This window comes from Haliaeetus albicilla, chromosome 12 (assembly GCF_947461875.1).
Source record: "Haliaeetus albicilla chromosome 12, bHalAlb1.1, whole genome shotgun sequence".
NCBI lineage: Eukaryota > Metazoa > Chordata > Aves > Accipitriformes > Accipitridae > Haliaeetus > Haliaeetus albicilla.
The window spans coordinates 42,102,110-42,121,627 of record NC_091494.1 but is presented as its reverse complement, the minus strand read 5'-3'; the positions used below and the strand labels follow the sequence as shown (position 1 = coordinate 42,121,627).

Genomic DNA, 19,518 nt, shown 5'->3' with positions numbered 1-19,518 from the left:
CCCACAGCCGCCCCCCTCCCCGCGGGTGGGGGCATGACCCGGCCGCTGGGATGGACCCCCACCCCGGGCTTGGCTGAGGCTCCTTAAGCTGATGTCGTGTTCCCCCCCCCCCCAGTGCTGATGCTGGGGTGCGGGGGTGGCTACTGCGGGGTATTGGGGGGCCTGCGGGCCGGCTGGGGTAGCCCCCGGTGGCGTGGGGGGGCTCCAGGACCTCGGGCCCGGCTCAGCTGGTCGACGAAGGCTTCCACCTCGGCGAAGCGTGCCGACAGCCGCCCCAGCTGCTCCTTCAGGGAGCTGAAGTCCCGGTATAGATCGTCCAGGGCCCCCGACAGCGATCGGATCCTACCCCGGGAGTTGGGGGGGGGGGGGGGAGAGAGGTGAGGGGTGCGGGACCCCCACCGATCATTCTCCCACCCCCGGAGGGGCATTGCCAGGCCCCCCGCGGCCCCCTCACCTCCCATAGTCGGGGAGCACGTTCTGGTGGTCGAAGAGCAGCAGGTTCCTCATCTGGGAGGTGATGGCGAACTTCCAGTTGTCCAGGACCAGCGTCAGGTTGGCGCAGCCCTTCGCCGGCACCCTCGCAGCTACGGGGACCGGAGGGGACGAGTTGGCTGGGACGGGACCCCCGAGCGGCCTCAGGAGCCCGGCCGCAGGCAGGACCCCAACCCCAGCACCCCTCCGACCCCACACCTGGGGGCAGCTGCCCGCTGTTGGGCAGGGAAGCTCTGGCCCTGCCTGTACCCGAGCACTGGCAGCCCCTGCCTGGCAGGGAGGGGGTCCCGTGTAGCGGGGGATTACCATCTGCTCCGTCATCCCACGCTGCCGGCTGCTGCTTTGGCTTGGCGGCAGAGCCCAGAACCGCGAGGAGCAGGAGGGGAAGAAGTCGTGACATGGCGCTGCCAGGGGAGAGCGTGGTGAGAAGGGCCCTGGCCAGCTCCTGGCGAGGGATCCGGGGCACTGCGTCCCCAACAGCCCCGGGACAGGGACCCCAAGGCTGGGTGGCCATGGGGCGTCGTGTCCCTGAGAGCCAGGCTGGGCACGTGGGTCCCAGTGTCGCCGGAGCCCCTTCTGCCTCCTACCTGCGCTGAGGTCCTGGCCGGCGCGGACGAGGCAGCCGCTTGCCGGGCTTGGTTCCCCCGGCTCTGGCTCCGCACGGCTCCTGCCTTCCCTTTTCAACCCGCTGGTCTGGCGCAGGGCCCGGCCGCATGCGGCTCCGGCGCTGATTACAAACAGACCGCCCGGCTGCGGCAGAGCCGCGGGTAGGGGATAGGGTGCCGACTGTCCGGTGATGGGGCACAGCGTTCCCCCGGTCCTGCCGGGAGAGAGTGGAGTGTCGCAGCCCCTAGGCGGGTAACAGAGCGCAGGAGGCATGGCGCTGGCTCTCGTTTCAGGTGCTTTTATTCAACGTTACTCGCAGACCCTGCACCTGGGTCAGTCCAGTCCAGGTACCGCACACCGCTGCAACCCCAAACACCAACAAACCAAGGGAAAAAGCAAACCGCAGTCCGCCAGCCCCATGGCAGGGGCTGGGCAGCCGCTCCGCTAACGCTGGTGGGATGAAGGCCTTCAGCAGAGCCTGGGCAAGCGCTCGCCGGCAGCAGCGAGGGGCGGGGGAGGCCGTCAGGCTCAGGAGTTCTGGGGGTCTCTGCCACGCTGCCTGCCCCGAGAAGGCAGGGGCAATGCCATCCTGGCACAGGATGGGGCGTCACGCCCTCCCTCCTACGATGAGGGCATGGGGCAGTGCTGGAACCGCTGCCCCAGGGATTTAACAATGGCCCAAACCCGCAGCGCCAGGGCAGGGGGTCTCCAGGATGGGGCAGGAGGTCAGAGGCCCTGCAGTGGGAGGGCCGAGCCCCCAGGACACCCCAAATATCTGCCTGCCCCCTCCCCAGCCCCACCAGTGCCTGGCACCCTGGCACGGGGCAGCCCCCAGCTGGGGTCTAAAGGGGAAAGAGAGCAGCAAGATCCCGGCCTGACCCTCAGCTCCGGCCCCACACTGGGGAGGATGTGCTCAGAGGGGATGCCGGCACAGGGGAAGGTGCCAGCTGCGGGGTCCGTCTCCCTTGCCGAGCCACGGTATGCGGGAGGCAAGGTGAGTGCCCGAGTTATGTGGTTCCCCCCGCATGGCCTCGCTCCGGAGGAGGGGACGAGCTGCTGCCCAAGGCGCTTTGCACCTTCCCCAGGAGCTGAACCGCTCTCTGCGGGGCGAGGTGGCACACGGGCCAGTGGGGGGAACGGGACAGCCCTCCCGCAGCCCCTGCAGTGAATCGGCAGGACACGGGGGTTCACCCAGCCGGCAGTCGTGCCAGCCCCAGCATGCACAGCCGGGTGCCGAAACACCTCTGCCGCTCGGTCCTGTGCGTGCCACAGGAGCGGTGCCAAGCCGAGAGCTGGCACATGCCCACCCCTTGCCTGGTGCCAAGTGGTGCGGGGGGGTGGGGGGTGGCCAGTCCTGCTCCGGGAGCGCTGCCAGCACACGGGGCCCAGCCTGGCAGAGCTGCCGTCTGGCCCAGCGCTGTTAACAGTCGTCTGCTCGCTCTTGCCTCGGCCGTTTAGTGCGAAAGCTGTCGGTACTGGGCACCCAAGGCTGGCGGCAGCCACCCACGCGGGCAGGGAAAAGGGAGCAAAGCTGCGAGCAGGGAGATGCCAAAGCCTCCCCGTCACCTCTGCTACGCTGGAAGGCTGCTTCGGGCAGGCAAGCAGGCAGGGAGGGAGGTGTCCCAGCTGGCCACAGAGCCCCCAGCGCTCACCCAGGAGCAGGCTAGGACAGCAGCTGGGGGTGGTGGGGAGACAGCCTGGCCCCACTGGGTGAAGGCTGAGGTTAAGCGTTGGTTTTCCAGGCCGGGGACCGGTGTCAAGATAAAGCCAGGGCGCCCGGCTCCTGCTGCGACTATGGGGCTGCCCCTGAAAGGGAGCGAGTAGCAGCTGGGGAGGGCTGGAGCCACCCCCTGCCCGGCTCCGCACCCCGGGGCGGGGGCTGATGGGGGGAAGCAGAAGGGAGGACGGGGAAGGGACAAGCACCACTCCTGCTGTTCGGGGGTTTGCTCTGTATTGGAGTCTGCCGCTGCGCTGGCATGGCTAGGTCCGGGGCAGGCTGCACATCTCGCAGTGGTCCGTGCCCGGCTGGTTCATGAAGGTGCAGTGCTGGCAGGCCCACATGGCCGCCGACACAGCGTGTGTCGAGCCACCCATGGCACCGTACTCCTGTAGTCCTGAGATCTGGACACCGACTGTGCCTGCGAGAGAAAGAGTCCAGTCAGAGCAGGGGAGAAGTGCTGGGAACAGGCAGGTCCCCTGCCTAAACCCAGAGCAAGTTTCCCATCCCAACCGAGGTGAGAACCTCCCTGCTGAAATGCTGCCCTTGGCCCCAAGGCTGGCACCCGGTGGAGGCTCCCAGGTGGTGGCAGATCTCAGCATCCCACAGCTGAGCACTGCTGATCCACGGTGCAGCCCCAAAGCCCGGTCCCGGGAGGTGCAGCGGGGACTGCTCGGGATCAAGGAACAGCTTTCCTCCCACCCGACCCTCCAGCAGCCTCCACGATGGCTTGAGAGCAGCACTGCGCAGCTGCCGGCTGGCTTGGCCCAGCCCTGGCCCAAGGGAACCCCTCCCAGAGGGAACCCCTTTCTTACTGCAGAGCTGCTCAATGGTGGCCCACTGCTCTGATTTTTTCCAGGTCTGTGCGAGCTCCTCATTCTTGGTCCTTACAGCTTCCAGCAACAAGCTGATGCTGTCCTGGAATTCGTAAGAGGGAAATCAGCACTGGACGCTCCTCCGGCACCTAGGCTGGGGCTGTGACCAGGGAAGTGCCTCCCTGCCCTCCTCCACTAGCCACAGCAAGACAGAACTGTGAGTCTGAGCTGCTGCCCCTTTGAGGTGAGGTTCTTGGGCAAGGAGCAAGACGCAGTTTGTCCCTTCTGCTCTCCCCAGCATTCAGACATACCCCTAGAACCCAAACACTTCCCTTTCCTCTGCGTGGAGGTTATCCCCTAACCAGGCTGCAGTCGACCACCGCACTCCCCGGTGCAGGAAAGTGTGCCGGCGCTGCGGGCTGAGCCTGACTCTTGGGGGTGCAAACCCGCTGTGCTAGAGCGTGCCAGCACCCGTCCCCGGCCATGCACACAGCCCCGGCCTGATCTCCAGCTGCCCAGGGTCAGCCTGGCTGCCCCGCACATGCGCAGTCCTCGGCGCCCTTGAAGCCTCTGGCAAACATGTGGCCCTTTTCGCTGGTGTGCTGCTTATACTGGGAAGGTCCGGCAGTGCAGATGTGAACCGGGGTCCTGGGCATCCGCCAAGCTGCCGGTGCCCAGCCAAGAGTGGCAGAGCTGCACAGCCAGGAAGTTGTTGGCCTCACCGAGATTTGGGGGCTCTGATCTTGTTATCATTATAACAGGAATTTCTGATTCTGAGATATTTTTTAAAAATGTTTCCAGCTCTCAGAGCCGCAGCCAAGTTGGCTCTGTCCAGTCTGTGACCGTGCTAACAACCACCACCCCCTCACTGCTCTGAGCAGCGTGTTGAGACTATTGGTCTACTCAGGGGCTTTGGTTTGACTTTTTAAACCTTCTACCAGCAGCTCAGCCTGGAAGAAGAGGCGTTGGGCCAGCTGCATGGCCTGCCTGCACAGGCACCCAGCAGGGGGGACGTGCCTGGGGGTGGCAGGCTGAGTTGGTCACCTCCACCCATGTAGGTGACACGCCAGGAGGAGCTCAGGACCCTGGGAACTGCGACGCTGACGTGACCCTTTCCTCCCCATTACGTACCCGCAGAGGCATGACCTCGTTCGTGACCAGGAAGAGGAGCAGATGGAAATCGGAAATGATGTCTAAGAAAATGGAGGAAGTATTTTGGGACAGGTACGTGGCCAAGCTGTGGAAGTCCTAGGGAGAGGGGAAAGTAATAAAGAGAAGTCACTTCTCCCCCATGTGGTAACTTTATTTTCTATTCGAACCCACTAACAAACACTAAAACATTCTTGTCTCTTCTGGGCATTGGCTGCAATGTGCAGAGACCCTCCTGAAATCAGATCCCAGGCTGGCTCACTGAGTTGCAGCTAACTCCAGAGAACCTCCAGAGAAAAGGATCTTTGGGTCCACACTAGCTCTCCTATCTGAGCACCTGAACAACCCCAGCACATAGAGAGCGGATCTCAGACCCAAAAGATGCTGAACAGAGGCCAGTCAGCTCAGCTCAAAGCCCAGTCCCTAAGGAAAAGAGGCAGGTGAGGACAAAGCAGCCCCTTCTTCCCCATCCTCTCCTCTTCCTCTGCTCTTGAACCCAGGGCGTCCTCAGAAATGAGGACCAAAGCTGGCGCTGAACAGCCAACCTCTCCCACTCTGCCCACAGAGCCACAACGGGCAGAGACCCCTTTCCTGTGATGACTTCTGGAGGGAAGCCTTTGACATCTTTGGCACAGCCTCCTTAGAGAAACAAGCTGTTGCTGCTTTAAAGCAACTCGAGCCTTCTGTGTGCTGGCAACACCCAGCGAGTGCCTCGAGCTGTCCAGCAGCTGCCCCTGCTCAATGCTATGGGCCTCTTACAGTAAATGGCCTCTGCGCTTTAAAAATCTGTTCAGGAAGAGAAGTCAGTGCTCTCGGAGCTGGAGCAACAGACCCTAGAGTCTGGGAGAAGTGGGTCCCGTGCTGTCACTGTGGGGCTGGAGCCCCCCGACCTCTTTCGTGCTGTCTGGGAGGCATCAGCCCTGGCACAGAGTGAGGAGCCCTGGTCCCCATCACCGAGCAGGCAGGGAGCAAGGCGTCCAGCTGGCTGATTGGCATGCAGACGCTGCTCTGTGCAGGAAGGTGTTTGGCAAGCACTGGACTGAACCGCAATGGGGTGATTTAAGGGCACAATTGCAGCCGTCCCTTTGCAGATACTAGTAAGGGCAAGGGAGACAAACAGCCTACCTGTATTAAACACAGCTTTGTTATCAATCACTCCTTACCTGAGTTTCTCCCAGCACATCGCGGTTCTCGATGGGGAATGGATTTTGAGAAATAGAAAAAGTGTAGACTGGATCCTTGGGGAAAGTTGTAGTAATCTAAAAATCCAAGAAAGGATGATCAGAGTGCTGACAGCAGGAGAGGCAAGTGGGATATGGGAAGCAAGGCTCCTGAGAGGTGACAGCAGCCACGGCTACGCGTTAGAGCTCAGGCAGGAAGACACTAAGGCAATTACAGCAGGGATCTTCTGATGGCTGTGATCAGCACACCCCTTAACTCCTGGCAATCGTTTCTAACGAAGCTGGAGGGAGATGTACTGAGCTCAGCCCTGACAAGAGCACAGCACGATGCTGTGGAGAGCATCCTTCTCTGCAAAGGTCACCAGGACCCAGCAGCTCCCAGCACAGCTCTGCCTCATACCAGGCTGCTGCTGCTGCTGGGGGTGTCACCTTAACACCAAGGGGTAGCAAGGGAGACCATGGCCCCTCTGTCTGGCCACGGGGTAGCCAGGGGACCATGCTGCTCCGCTCGGGCTGGAATGGGTGCCAAGAAAACACCTTTGCACTTCACTGAACAGAGTCACCCCACGCTCTGGGTCCACTCACCCTGCCTCCTCCTTGCACCCTGTGCCAAAGGGATGGGGAACAGGGTAATACAACATTGCGCCCACGTTACTGAGCTCACAAGCCAGTGTTTGGGCCAGCTTCTGACATTTTAACGAGTCCCGATTCTGGGGGCTTTAAGGCTTTGGTGTCAGTTACTGACTGCTGGGCCGTGTTGGTGAGGCCCTTTGTAAGCAGAGATGCCGAAATACCTGCCAGGACAGTATTAACTGGAATAATGCCTTTGGTTGTTTTTTGGTTTTTTTTTTTAAAAGAGACAAAACAAGATGCTTCAGAAATGCAGCTTTCCAGATTGCTCCTAAATGCAGGTTCCATCAATCTGTTTTCATCTTAATTACACCCCAGGTAGCCTGGAAACAGATGCCTTTACTACCTGAGTAATAAATATGCTCCAGCACTGCCGACTAGCATGGGGTGTCCGAGGGCTCCAGACAATGGGCCCGTTGTTCTGGACATGACATTTCTCTGTGCAAGTCACACATCCCAGTGTCAGCCCGAGCGTTGCTCTGATAACACAGCAGCTAATAAACGGGGAAGAAGGACGAGCCAGTGGAAGCCTCCCGGCTGCCAGCTTCCCTGCGCCCACGGGACACTGCCTGTGCCAGGGGCAGCTGGACCAGACCAGTTGCTCCGGGTGGATTTAATCGCTATTGGCACCACCTCTAACTCCAGCAATATCATCTGTCATCCAAATTATTTGCTTTCCTGCCTTCCACACCGTAACAGTTTCCTTTCAAGCCAAAGGGCAGAGCTGTGCCCCAGTGCCTGGCAGCGCTCGCTCGCAGGCAGGCAGCAGCCCTGCTCCAGCCAAGCTGTGCTGTAGCGTGAACTCCCTCCCCCAAGAAAAGGCATTTCTGTACAACCAACCTGGTCTGCTGAGTCACTAAAAGGAGATGGATTCTTAATTGCTGCTAAGAGACAGACAACTGGAGCTTTCTAATTAGCTCCACGTAAGGTAGCGCCCGGCACACGTATCCGTGGGGCTGGCTGCTTTCCCTGCTGCGTGGCTATGTGCCAGTTTGGAGCCGTGATAAGGCACCAGGCAGTGCCTTCCCAGGAAACAATTGTGTTCCCTGGCACCACACCGATCCCAAGGAGCACTGCAACTACCCCAGAGTGCACTGCCTCCTGCACCTCTGTGCTAGAAATGCCTGGCAGCAGAGGGAAAAGGAGAAAGAAAGAAAACATCTCTGATGAATCACCTCCAATATGAATTTTAGAGGTGGGTTAAGAACTTCACTCCGCCCTGACCTTCCCCTGCTGAAAGCAAACAAGTGCAATGAATACTTACATCTATGATTAGGTACTCAACCGGGAGCGGGCGAGCCAGCTGTGTGATCTCGTTGCCAAACTTGTCTATGTCCTGAAAAAAGAAGAGTCTAATTATTCCTCACCATGGAAGTCGTGTGAAGCCTAAGGGATCCTGCCCTGGAGACGCCCACACAGGACACCGGGGATCCTTAGCTCTGGCAGATCACTGAGGGTGTGGAAAACCTGCTCGTATGTGGCTGGGTGGTGCGGAGCTGCCCAATTCCCTGCAGCTCCTTGGGGCTAGGGATCTCTATAAGTCGGTAAGCTGGGACCTCTGTTTCCTCGTGAGCTAAGGGAGTGCGTGGTCACGAACAACCTTGATCTTGTTTGTCTCAGTCATCATCACCAGAGAGGTGCCTAGCATTATCTAAGAAGTGCAAATGCCATTTAAGGAGCAGTACTGTCTTAAAAGGGAGGGACAGTGCCACATCTGCTTTCTCAGCCAAGGCAAACCTGACTTTCTGCAAAACGGGCCACGAGTCTCTCATCCAGCTCTTGCTTGGGAATTGGAAATCCAGGCACTTTCTCATACACAGACCTGAAGAGCCAGCATATCACAATGCATAAACTTGTTTTGCTTTGCCAGACGAATTGAACATAAAGTTTAATTATGGAGAAAAATGGCCAGCATATGTTCATTAATCATAAAATGACAATTAGACGTGATTTATGTCAAACATGCTGAGTTCAAACACAGCTTCAGAAATAAATTCATGAGAACTGACACTTTTCATTAAAGATTCTGTAAGAGGGGGTTGTATTTTCTACCTAAATCATCACTTAACTTGTTATAAATCATTCACTGAGCCCCATATAAATCATACACCCATAATTTCCAATCAGGGACCCTACATTAAAGTTTACGTTTACTGAGCTCTCAGGAGTCCCAGTGGCTGGAGGCAGACCCAGAGCCGCCGCACACTGGTGGAGCCGTCATCCCAACACCTCGGTGGCTTTGGGGGACCTCGGCGAGAGGCCGTGACCCCCACTCCTCCAGCAGGTCCCCTGCGGGGTTTTGAGCAGCATTCCTTGGGCCGAGCCAGTAAGCACTGTGCATCAGAATTAGCTGCCCACGGCTGACACCCTCCTCTCCCAAGCTGTATTTTCTCCCGGAGTACGCCACTCCCCCGCTATCAGCATTTCTTGGTTACGCTAGTATTTACACAGCACAAATATGTGGTGTGGCAGCCAGCACGCCACTCTCACGCTCTGCTCTCCCGGTACACCCAGACGGACATCGCCCAAGCAGGCTCTGGCATGCTGCTCCCCTCCAGGCAACAGCCCCCCTTCCTGAGCCCCCTCCCCAAGCATCCTCTGTCCCTAGGAACAGTTCCCTTTGTAAAAAATCTAGCTTCCAGTCTTTGAAGCTCCTTTTAAAAGCAATTCCGATAAGGATCTTTTCTCCTTGAACATGACAGGTTGTTGGCCCTGTGGTTATTTCAGCAACAAGCCTGGTGGCTCGTGGCCTCAGATCTCTCTGGCTCTGACAGGAGCAGGAGGAGACGTGGAGCCTTTTCAGGGAGATCACAGGACCTGAAAGCTAACCTGCTTCTAGATCTCGGTGATACCGCAAGAGTGAGGAATCAAATCCAATCAGACCGAATCAGCTTCCCAAACACAATCCTGTCCCTGCAAGAAAGAACCTGCAACAACTCACACATAATTAGCCCATCTGGAATTCATTTTCAAATCTAATTAAGTTCTAATATGCAGAAACATTTTTCCAGCACCTGTTCGCTTTAATCTCCGCCTCTGGGGATTTCCATGTTAAATGCCTTCTTTTTAATGTCATGCTGCTGAGGCCTTCAAGACATGCACTAGAGTGTTACTACCAAACTGGAACCTCGCTCCCCGAGTCGAGGACATGTCCCAACCCTGCCCCTCCCCAGAGAGAAAAGCCCCCCCCCTCCAGTGCCAGCATTCTTCTCCAACCCCCATGCACCATTTTATTAGGCAATTAAGTTTTAAAGGCCTTAACAAATGTCAAGCTGAGAGAATTGCTGGGAGAAAGACATCTTCATCCTGAATTCGGCAGTCGCTGGGGCCCCAGCAGCGCCTCTTGGCACGTTATTGCTGCAGCCCCAGAACCTGAGACCCCCAAAGCCATGAATGCCCAGTGGCAACCACTCCAAAAGGAGGCCAAGAAGGGGTTAACGAAGGTGCAAGTATTTGGCTCCTGGACAAATATCAAGCAGCAAGGCCTGGAGGATCTGGACAATGAATCATCCCGAAGACAGAAGCAAACTGGAGATTGCATCAGGCGCTACGATTAGAGCCTTTCAAACCACTGTTTGCAGGCAGAAGCTGCGAACGGATGAGGTCAAACTGGGAAAAGGATGGGTGCACCCGCAGGGACCGCGGCCGGCCGCTTCACACACCTCTGCAGCACTGCAGGATGGCTGCAGTGGGAAAGGCTTCTGGGTGGCCTTGGGATTTTCGATCGAGGGTGAGGGAAGCAGTCAAGCGAGGAGCCCAGGCAGCTGTCAGCCAGGAGGGAGGCTCCAGCTCCATGTCCCAGGGCTGGACAGCCGTTAGCATCCCATGCTGTTAGTCTTCCCCACGGGTTCACTCTGCCGAAGGTACCGTGGAGCTGAGCAGCTGTCTGTCCTTTCTGTGTGTTAATAAAGTCCAGCCTTGCTCTTCCCTCTGCTGATTTCCAAGGGCTTTACTGGGCAGTCCTGCCCCCTTGCACAGATAGAGCAGCTGACGCACAGAAATGCAGCGACTTTTCTAAGAGCAAGCGATAGGTCAGTGAGAGTTGAAACCCTTCTCAGGAGACTCCTTGTGAGCTAATCAAGCATCCTCCTCCCCAGAGCAGCTGGGACATTTAAGGCTAAGAAGGCTTTTCCAGTCCAACACGAACCGTTGGTAGGAGGCCAGCCAGGGGAAGTCCTTTGCTGTTAGTGAAAACTCCCTGCAAAAGCCTGCACGCAGCCTGGCTATCATGTCTTCCCTGGGAAGAGGATTTCAAAGCGAATGGGTGGAAGCAAAGCGTGCCACGCAGGGGACAGCCTGCTCGGAGGTCCCGTTTGGCTCTAATAAAAGCAGTGCCCTGGCTTTTATTTAACAGATGACAAGCCAAGGCTCAGACACTGTCTCAGCCGTTGTAAATGCACAAAGCACGCGCAGGACTCTACGAGGGCAAAGGGCTCTTTCACAACACTGGTGCCATTGTAAAGGGCTTTTGTCTTACACCATCGCAAAGAAACTCTGGGGGAATGTTCCAGGCAGCTGTAAAACGCAATTCATTGCAAGGATGACATCTTCATATTTACACTAAGCTGACACAAATACCTGTGATAAGAGACAAAGCCAGCCAGTCCCAAAATCCAATTATTCGATTGTTTCAAAGGGTCCGTAAAACACAGCAACCTCCTTCCCCCATTCGGTGTGAGGTCGAGACACCCATGAAGTTAACGGTGGAGCAGAGCATGCAGGTGTGTGGGGAGCAGAGTTAGGCAACGCTGCAGCACTGCAAAGTTATGGGCTCGGCAAACTGACCACAGGGACCTGGGAGCCGGTGGACAGCAAGCACAGGGTGCAGGCAGCCCAACGGGAAGGATCACACCCAGCTGGGGCACTGAGCACCATCTGCAAGCAACTTCAGCTCTGAATAATGAACCCACAGTTTGGGAGGTACATTCTTAGTGAAATTCAATACAGTTATTTTCTAGAACCAGATGGACAAAGGAGACTGCTTGAGGGCAGAAGACAGGGAATGGAAAATGGCCCATATGTAATGTTCAGATGGGATCTCCCTCATCCAGCAGAGAAACAGGGTGAAGTGACCATCGCAACTTCGTCGCCTTTACTCACAAAGAGAGCGGTTACCCCAACTTGTGTGGCTGTGTCTTGACAAGAGCGACTCCTTCATGAGTTTCGTTGCATCGAACTCGCCAAGAAGCATGTGCCGGTTGTGCAACATTCGAATTGGAAACAGCGCTGTGCTGTGACGCTTCACAGACAACCCAGGAGGCCAAGGGGGATGTTTTCTTCCTTTGGCTAATCTTACCTGGGGAGGCATCTTGGAGAAAAGTAACTCGTACTCATGGTCCCCAAAGCCCTCGACTTTCACACTAGAGCAGAACTCTAGCCTTCATGAGCCAGGAAAGCAACGGCCGCATGTAGAAAGCGCATACTGCCAATTCCACTGGGGTGGTTCCTCTAAGCAGCAGGGCTAGTGGCCAACATAAAGAGAATGGTAAAGAAATACAGAAATCACAAGGCTAGAGGCTTAGGAAAAACGCCTCGCCTCCTGAGGCAGGACAACACTGGTGCCATCAGTTTTCCTATTTCCATGGAAGAAAAGCCCATCTATGCTAACACACCATCGAGGTGAGTCACGTTCAGGCAGGAACAGCTGCAGCCCCAGGGGATGCGGTGGCCCCCTGCTCCCACTCCACAAACACAAAACGTGGTGCAAACCGTGGAAAAACAGCTCACTGACCAAAGACAGCCGTTGCTCTCCTTCCAGGCACCTCTTCGCCTGTGCAGTAAAGTCTCTGAAGCTGCAGCTCTCCTGCCTGCAGTGCGGGTCCTTCTTGCGCCTGCGGCATTACCAATCCAGATGCATTTCCTAACAGTCATTGCTGAAGTAACAACACCTACTGCGAGCAGAGGTACAAGATGTCTTCTTCGAACAACGTGACTGTAGCACAGTTGTTGGCTTACACTTTGCTATAGATGAAAACAGCAGCACCTTTTCCTATTCGCAAAGCCAAAGGTGAATCTACTGCATTACCCTGCTGTAGGCAGATACGAGAGTTCAATAGATTTTGCCTTGTGTCTGGATGCATAGTTGTTCTATAAATACATCCACACTACACAAACATTGGCCTTCTGGTTCTCATCCAATTAGAATAAATTTGTATGGCTCCTTTCATCCTAAAGGGCTTTTCAAATGAATACTTGTGTATTACATAGAAATATATATATGGACTTTTCTCTCTACCAGTGATAGCTTCTCAGTCCAAGACAAAATGTAGCAACTACTCAAAAGTGCAGCTTTCTGCCCAAAGCTAGTTGGCGGGGCAACACACAGGGGAACCCCCACATCAAGGACTGGGAACAAAGCTGCTCAGCTCCTGCAAAGGGGGAGCAGGGCGCTGCACCATGAAGCAGCTGTCCTCTGCTATGAGGCCAAGCACTGGACTCCTGCTCCTCATACTGTATTTAACCAATGCTTTGACACCATTGTTGTCACCAACCCAGTAACTATGAGGTAGTGTCTCTGACCTCAAGCCTTGCACATTTAATGAGACCCCAAAGGTTTTCAAAGCCAGGAGTGACTAAGCTTTCCGTTGATTTAAGAACATTCCAAAAAAATTAAGAGATCCTACAGCCAAACACGTTTAAGGCTGAAGGACAATTACACCCACCAGAGCAGTCCTCAAGCCTTCCTTGAGCACATCATGAAAAAGGCAATTATGGATAGAAGTTATAAAACATATGAAATAAGCTTCAGCCTGACCCAGTGAATCAGTGGTTCATGGAAATTTCCACAGAAGGCTGGAGCCATCAGTTAGCATTTTGTTTATCTCCCTGCTTCAGATTACGAATGGGAGTGAAGACCTTATGGGAACACCCACTGGCTTCCTGCTACTCCAAACACCCAGGGTGGCCCACATGTGGGACACAGACCTACGGGACCTCCTGCAAGGCTGCACCCTGACTGTGGCACAGCACGGGCTCCTCTGGAGCAGGACCGCAGCACGCCAGGAGATGATCTCATCTTTGCATTCAGGGCCAACCTTTGCACAATCGAGCTCCACTGTATCTAAATTGGACCTGGCTTATCAGCTCCTAAGAGCAAGCTGTCTGTGTGCTAAGGAAAAAGGCACGGATTCCATCTACCTTTCCTCTCAAGCACTGAATTTAGCCAAGAGATGTTCCTCATTTTCAGGTGGTTTCAAGACAAGCCAGCAGTTCAGCAGTTCAGTTAAGGGGTGGAGAGGGAAGGTGGAGTCTCACAGGCTAATTCACCCAGGCCAGCATTTCCCAGTCCCAGGTTCAGGGCATACAAGAGCATTTGGACCAGCTCCATTTCTGTCGCTGGTGCACAATACGCTCATTTCTGTCGTCCCAAATGACGGTAGCTTTACTTATCCTATGGTCCTTAACAGACGGCTTTAATACAGGCGGCAGGAGTGCTGCAGGCTGAGCGGGCTGTGTATATCAGACAGACAAGAATGAGATAACTAACTTGGGTGATGGATGGCTAATTAGTTGGCAAGCAGTGCCATTAATTAATTCCTCTGGCTTGCTCACGGGGCACCAACATACACACGTTTGAGAAGCAGTGCTATTAGCCTCCACAGAGATCCTGTCCCCAAGTTTCTAACTCGGCCCTGCAGATACAGGGGGCCTGAAGATCTCCAGAAACAACTGTCAAGGGAATAATGACAGTCCATTCATCAAGCTGTACCGAAAACTGCAGCAGAAAAGTTACCAGCAGCGCTCTTGCATGACGCTTCACGTAAGAGTATTTTGGATCCGCTCTGGATGCACGTATCCCGCTGCTCCTGAGTACCAGTTTTTGGAGCTTACTGTCTGACCCAAGAACAGGACCTGGGCACAGGCAGTAACCCCAATACTCAAGGAGAAAGCCAGGGGCACACCCTGGTCCTGCCCTTGCTCTGAAAGCCTTTGCACCTTCCTTTACTTACAGAGAAGCATGCACAGGGCTGTCTCTCCTCTTGCTGCACGAATTATGCTACCTTTTGTTGCATCCACTGCCCAGTTGGTGCCTGTAAGCATGTCATACACAAGCGAATCCCTGGCACCGCATAAGGAACCCATCGTTTTCACCGCACCATTTGTGCTAGCACACATCATACAGCTGTGCAGTGGAGGAAGCTGAACTCAGCTGGGGATTAAAATCAACAGAGAAGCATGGCAAATACTGCCAACAAATACGGAAGAGGTGAATTCAGAGCACTTGCTACGGGCTCTCGGTGGATCACTGTAGACCTCATTTAGAAGCTGGACAGCCAATGGCTACTGCTGCACCGGAAACCATAACAGCACGTTTATGAGGGGGAAATGGAGCTTATGCAATTACTTTGCAGACATGTGGTGAACGGTTACTACTGAAAATAGTTCAGACCTCAAAGACATCCTTTCCTGAGCTTGCCATACTGATTTCCAGACACGCGGCAGAGCTGTTTTTGCAGCTCCCCCCAACCCCCAGCACACAGCCCTTACCTTATAGAACACATCAGGCACATACTGCTCACTGCTGGACTCCTTGGCATAGCCCAGCTCTGGTGCATCTCGGCAGGGCAGCAAACACTCATCTCGAACCAGCGCCATGCACTGATTCGAGACCTGGTACCCCTCAAAGTGGACCTGGTTGTCGGGACCACCTGAAAGAGAAGAGGCAGGTTAAAAATCCCACATGAGTTTGATTTGCCCAGTGTAACTCAGAGAGGCATGACTCAAAGAGCAACATCAAACATGACGGTCTTGCTAACAGCAAAGAATGGTGAGAAGAAAACGCTGGTGCTGCTGCATGGGAAGTACTTCTAGGGAAGGATCCCCTCTAAGCTCTACATCTATTTAGTAACACACATTTTCACAGCTAGCCTAACAGGACAGACCCCTGGAGTGACAGCAAGAATGCTTTGCCAGGAGCTTAAAGGAGGTGAAGCTGCCCTTTCAGAAGGCTCCTGATAGCATCACCATCCCACTACCCTGCAGGTATCTTCTCTCTTTCAAAACAAAAACCAGGCACACAGCTCCTGTGAGCCTGTTTCATTTCCAAGGAACCATGAGCTGCAGTTTCAGGATTGGTCATCTAGTAATGTCAGGCATAAGAAGAAAAAGTGTTTTCTCAGCCTGTAATGGATGGCTTGGTGGAAATCTGACATGGAAAGTGGAAATTAAGACCCTGGCTCACTGATAGATCACATGCTTGGCGCTTTAATTTGGATAATGTAAGCAACATCGAGTCATATGTCATTAGAATACAACTGGAAAGAGAAGATACAGACAGATGGTAGGAAGACGTTACTATTTCCAAACCTAGGAATTCAGGAGGGAATAGGAATTAATCCATGTAGAGGATTTAAAGGCAAAGTTGATGCAAACTACTCAGATATATTTATACAGCACAAAAGGAAGGAATCAAGTGTTTAAATAGAAACCTGATGGGCTGATTTAACAGAAGAGAATGAAATTATCTGGAACAGAAAAGAGGAAATATTCGTTTTCTACCCTTTGATCTCTAACCTCAATCACTCACTGCTCCAGAACAAACACTCCTAAAGACACGGGGAAGGCCTGAACAAAACTAGCCATCATTTTCTCAGTTTCTGTTTAAGAAAACAGAAATAAATAAAAAAACAGAGTGAGCGAGATACACATCTATCTTTAATGAAAGATGGATGCGTTTAGCAGTCTGGAATGTACAGGCAGCTGTCCGATTGCATGGGCCTGTTAACTGAAAGAGTGTTTTCACTGAAAAAGGCTCTGGGAACACTTACAAAACCTGGGCTCAGAGGAGGCAATATAATATCACACTTTCAGTTTTTACACTGGATGCTATTTGGAAGTCACGCGTTTTTTGTATTGTGTTAAATAGACCCAGAACCCAGCGTATCTGCTCCAGGGAAATTTTAAATGAATACATGTGTCATCCCATGGAGAACAGCAGACTGAACTTCTAACACTACAACTCTCCCAGCACATGCCAACATCTCCCCTCACAGCCCGGGCAGCACAGACTATTCCACATTGCCTCTGGAGACTCGCTGTGAAAATGGCTATAATCAGAGGTGACAAAGCAAAGCATTTTGCAGGCTTCTCTGTTTTATTCAGGCAAACAAAAAATGTTTCCATGCACGGAAGAGCACAGCATCCTACGTAAGGGTTTCCCTGACAGCGACACAAGGGAGATAAAGGTCCCTCCTTTATGCTGAACCAGCCAGAGTAACTTTCAGGATCCGGATTGCCGTGGTTCTGCACTGCCGCTTTCAGGCAACAGAACTTGGAGCTTAAAGATTCAAAACAGAAAAGTGAGCAATAGTTATTCCCCTGGCTGCAGGCAAAAAAATGCCTTCTGGATCAGAGAGGTAGATGTGGCAGGTCTGAGCCTCAATTAAGTTTCCTGTAGGGGACAGGGTAAATAATTGTAGAGAAGATAGCACAAAAAATGAAAAAGCAGTTTACTTGATAGAGCAAGGCAAACCCCTTGTTAAATAGGACAAATGGGGACCAGGACATCTGATGACTTCTGGCAGAGCTGCATATTCTTCTCCTATTAACAAGAGATAATTCACTTGTAACCCAGAGAGCTGGGGCAAGCCGAGGCCACTTTATACCTGTAGCCACAACTGTGACAAACTTGGATCCAAAATGACCATCTGGAGAAAGGCGACAGATGTTGGGCTGCTGGTTCTGGAAGTTTCCAGCTGTGATGCACTCTTCTGCACTTAGATAGTACGTGTCCTGAGGGAAGAGCAGAAATGTGAATAAAAAGGACAACGCAATGTAGCCTAGACCTATTTCCCTGGTCTGCAGCCAAAGAAAACTACCAACACCCCAGTAAAACATGCTTTCGTAGAAAGTTGCTGCAGAGACTGAGAAAAGAATGCGACATGTCAGGTCCCCAGCCCTGAGCCTGGCTCTCACCAGAAGGACTGTCCCACCTCTCGTTCCACCCACCTTTACACACCTTTTTTTTTAACAGGGTTTCATTTTCCAAATAGGGCTATCATTGATTTTAGAATTACAGGAAGCCGAGAAGGTCAAAGTTTGAGCCACGTATATCTCACAAAGCCCAGCCCACAGGAACATCCTTTGACTGAGTCACTTTTGCTCACTGAGTGTGCACCTCACACTACCCCACTCCCTCCACTCTACTGAATTTTCTTAAACCGCAAGCACCATTTTCTTAAAGCAAAGCGGGTGAAGGGCTGCAGGCAAACAGGTTCAAACCCCTAACAGTGCTCTTCGAGCTCAAGCTCCTTTTCCTTCAGAAGCTTCTGAAAAACCCCATTTCACAAGAATTCCAGTCTCAGCATCACCTCCAGCCCTGTGCTGCCCTGGCTCAGTACTCTGCTTGGCACAGTCAGCGTTTATGCTATTACACAAACCCTCAGTACCAGCAGCTGTAATTAGCTGCACACTTGAATCTCACCTTGTTTCTGCTGTATCGAACAGTCCCTTTCCGTGTGTCTTCAGAGACCAGATCAGTAAATATCCAGCCAACCTATAAAGAAGTGTTATGAAGAAAGTTGCTTTAAGGAAAAAAGGAAAAAAAAAACAAACCAAAACTCCAAACCAAACCAGAAGAGAGCTTATACATTTTCTCCTAGCAGGACAAGATGTTCTTGGCTTCTCGCACGGCCCTGCTGTATGCTGCCTGAAGGAAATGGCTCTCCCAGCTGTGCCGGGCTCATTTGAATCCGATTTCCAGGAGCAGCATGCCAGCTGGCTGGCCGGGGGCACCTGCAGCTTTATATTTCACTATGGAATATTTTTTCATGGAAAGATCTGGAGGCTGCAAGAGGCCTCTCAGCCGCTACCTCCTCCCACCCACAGCAAAAAGCATTTCCTATTGAGCATTCAGAGCAAAGCAGCATCGGGAGCGCCAGCAGATGACAAAGCAGCTCACATGATCTCATTTTGAAGCTCGCAGTCACTAGTTAAGATAAAGCTCATATGTTCCCACTGGAGTATGATTCATTCCAAATCAGTCTGCTCCGATCCAAAAAACACATTCTTGCTTTTTGCATTGTTTGCACATAGGAGTATAGATGCGTACACACACACCGCTGCGTGAACCCTTCTACACACATGTGCTAAAAACAGCTCCGATCAGCCCCTCGTGACCAGCTCCCACAGCGTTAACCCTTCAGAGGAAGAACTGCTGATTCAGATTCCTAGCAGAGCCCAGACAGACAAAAATCTGCAACCAGCAGCAAGTTACGTGTTAAGTCATATTGATTAAAAATATCTGATGTGAGAAGCAGAGGAAAAGCATGGAAATAAATAACACACACAGAAGCTTTGCTTCAGACACTGGCAAAAGGCTAAAGATCTTATCTTCAGAGAACAAAAGACCTCACCACAGATGTTTATAGTCTACTGTACCGAGTCTTTTCTGATTTGTGTTTTCTTTAGCAAGTCAAATCTTGTTTGTGTACATCTCATTCCTGGCATTCACACGATACCAGACGATTTCCCAAACCGGAAAATATCAGTACAGGTTTGAGAGGTGTCAGCAAACCAGCAGATCCCAACACCCATACGTCCTGAAGGGATGACTGACAGGCTGCAGGCACGAGGGGAACAGAGGACTGAGGCTCAGCTGCTGGGGGACCTGCACCTCTAAACCAACGTACAGATTAACTCGCTGCAGCCTGCCTCAGCAGCATCAAGAGATGGGACCCCACAGAGGCGAATAAAAAAACAAAAAAGCAGGAGCCTCGGCTCCTGGAAGTGGAGCACAGATCCTGTCAAAAGGAAGAACAAACTCGGAAGGCAACTCCAGCTACATCTGTGCCAAATTAGCACTCACCGGGGAGATGCTACCAGGAACGGCTCCTATTTGCGGAGAAATAAAGGGAAAATTGTGTTTCTGCTTCTTTGCTACTCCCTTTGATGTCATTCATGACAGAGGACTGCTGACTTCAGCTGCACA

At 53.3% G+C, this 19,518-nt stretch overlaps 1 protein-coding gene across 1 annotated transcript in view; it reads right to left on the bottom strand.

The window, feature by feature from the left end:
* Positions 1-3,032: 3,032 nt before the first annotated feature.
* NPLOC4 (NPL4 homolog, ubiquitin recognition factor) overlaps positions 3,033-19,518 on the bottom strand; it is a 29,285-nt gene continuing 12,799 nt past the window's right edge. Inside the window, exons 10-17 of the mRNA XM_069799408.1 lie at positions 18,013-18,084; positions 17,195-17,321; positions 15,078-15,238; positions 7,855-7,926; positions 5,943-6,038; positions 4,762-4,878; positions 3,631-3,733; positions 3,033-3,236 (exon numbers count right to left, since the gene is read on the bottom strand). Of these exons, the coding sequence (XP_069655509.1) occupies positions 3,079-3,236; positions 3,631-3,733; positions 4,762-4,878; positions 5,943-6,038; positions 7,855-7,926; positions 15,078-15,238; positions 17,195-17,321; positions 18,013-18,084 (906 nt within the window). The 3' untranslated portion in view covers positions 3,033-3,078. The remainder of the gene's footprint in view (positions 3,237-3,630; positions 3,734-4,761; positions 4,879-5,942; positions 6,039-7,854; positions 7,927-15,077; positions 15,239-17,194; positions 17,322-18,012; positions 18,085-19,518) is intronic.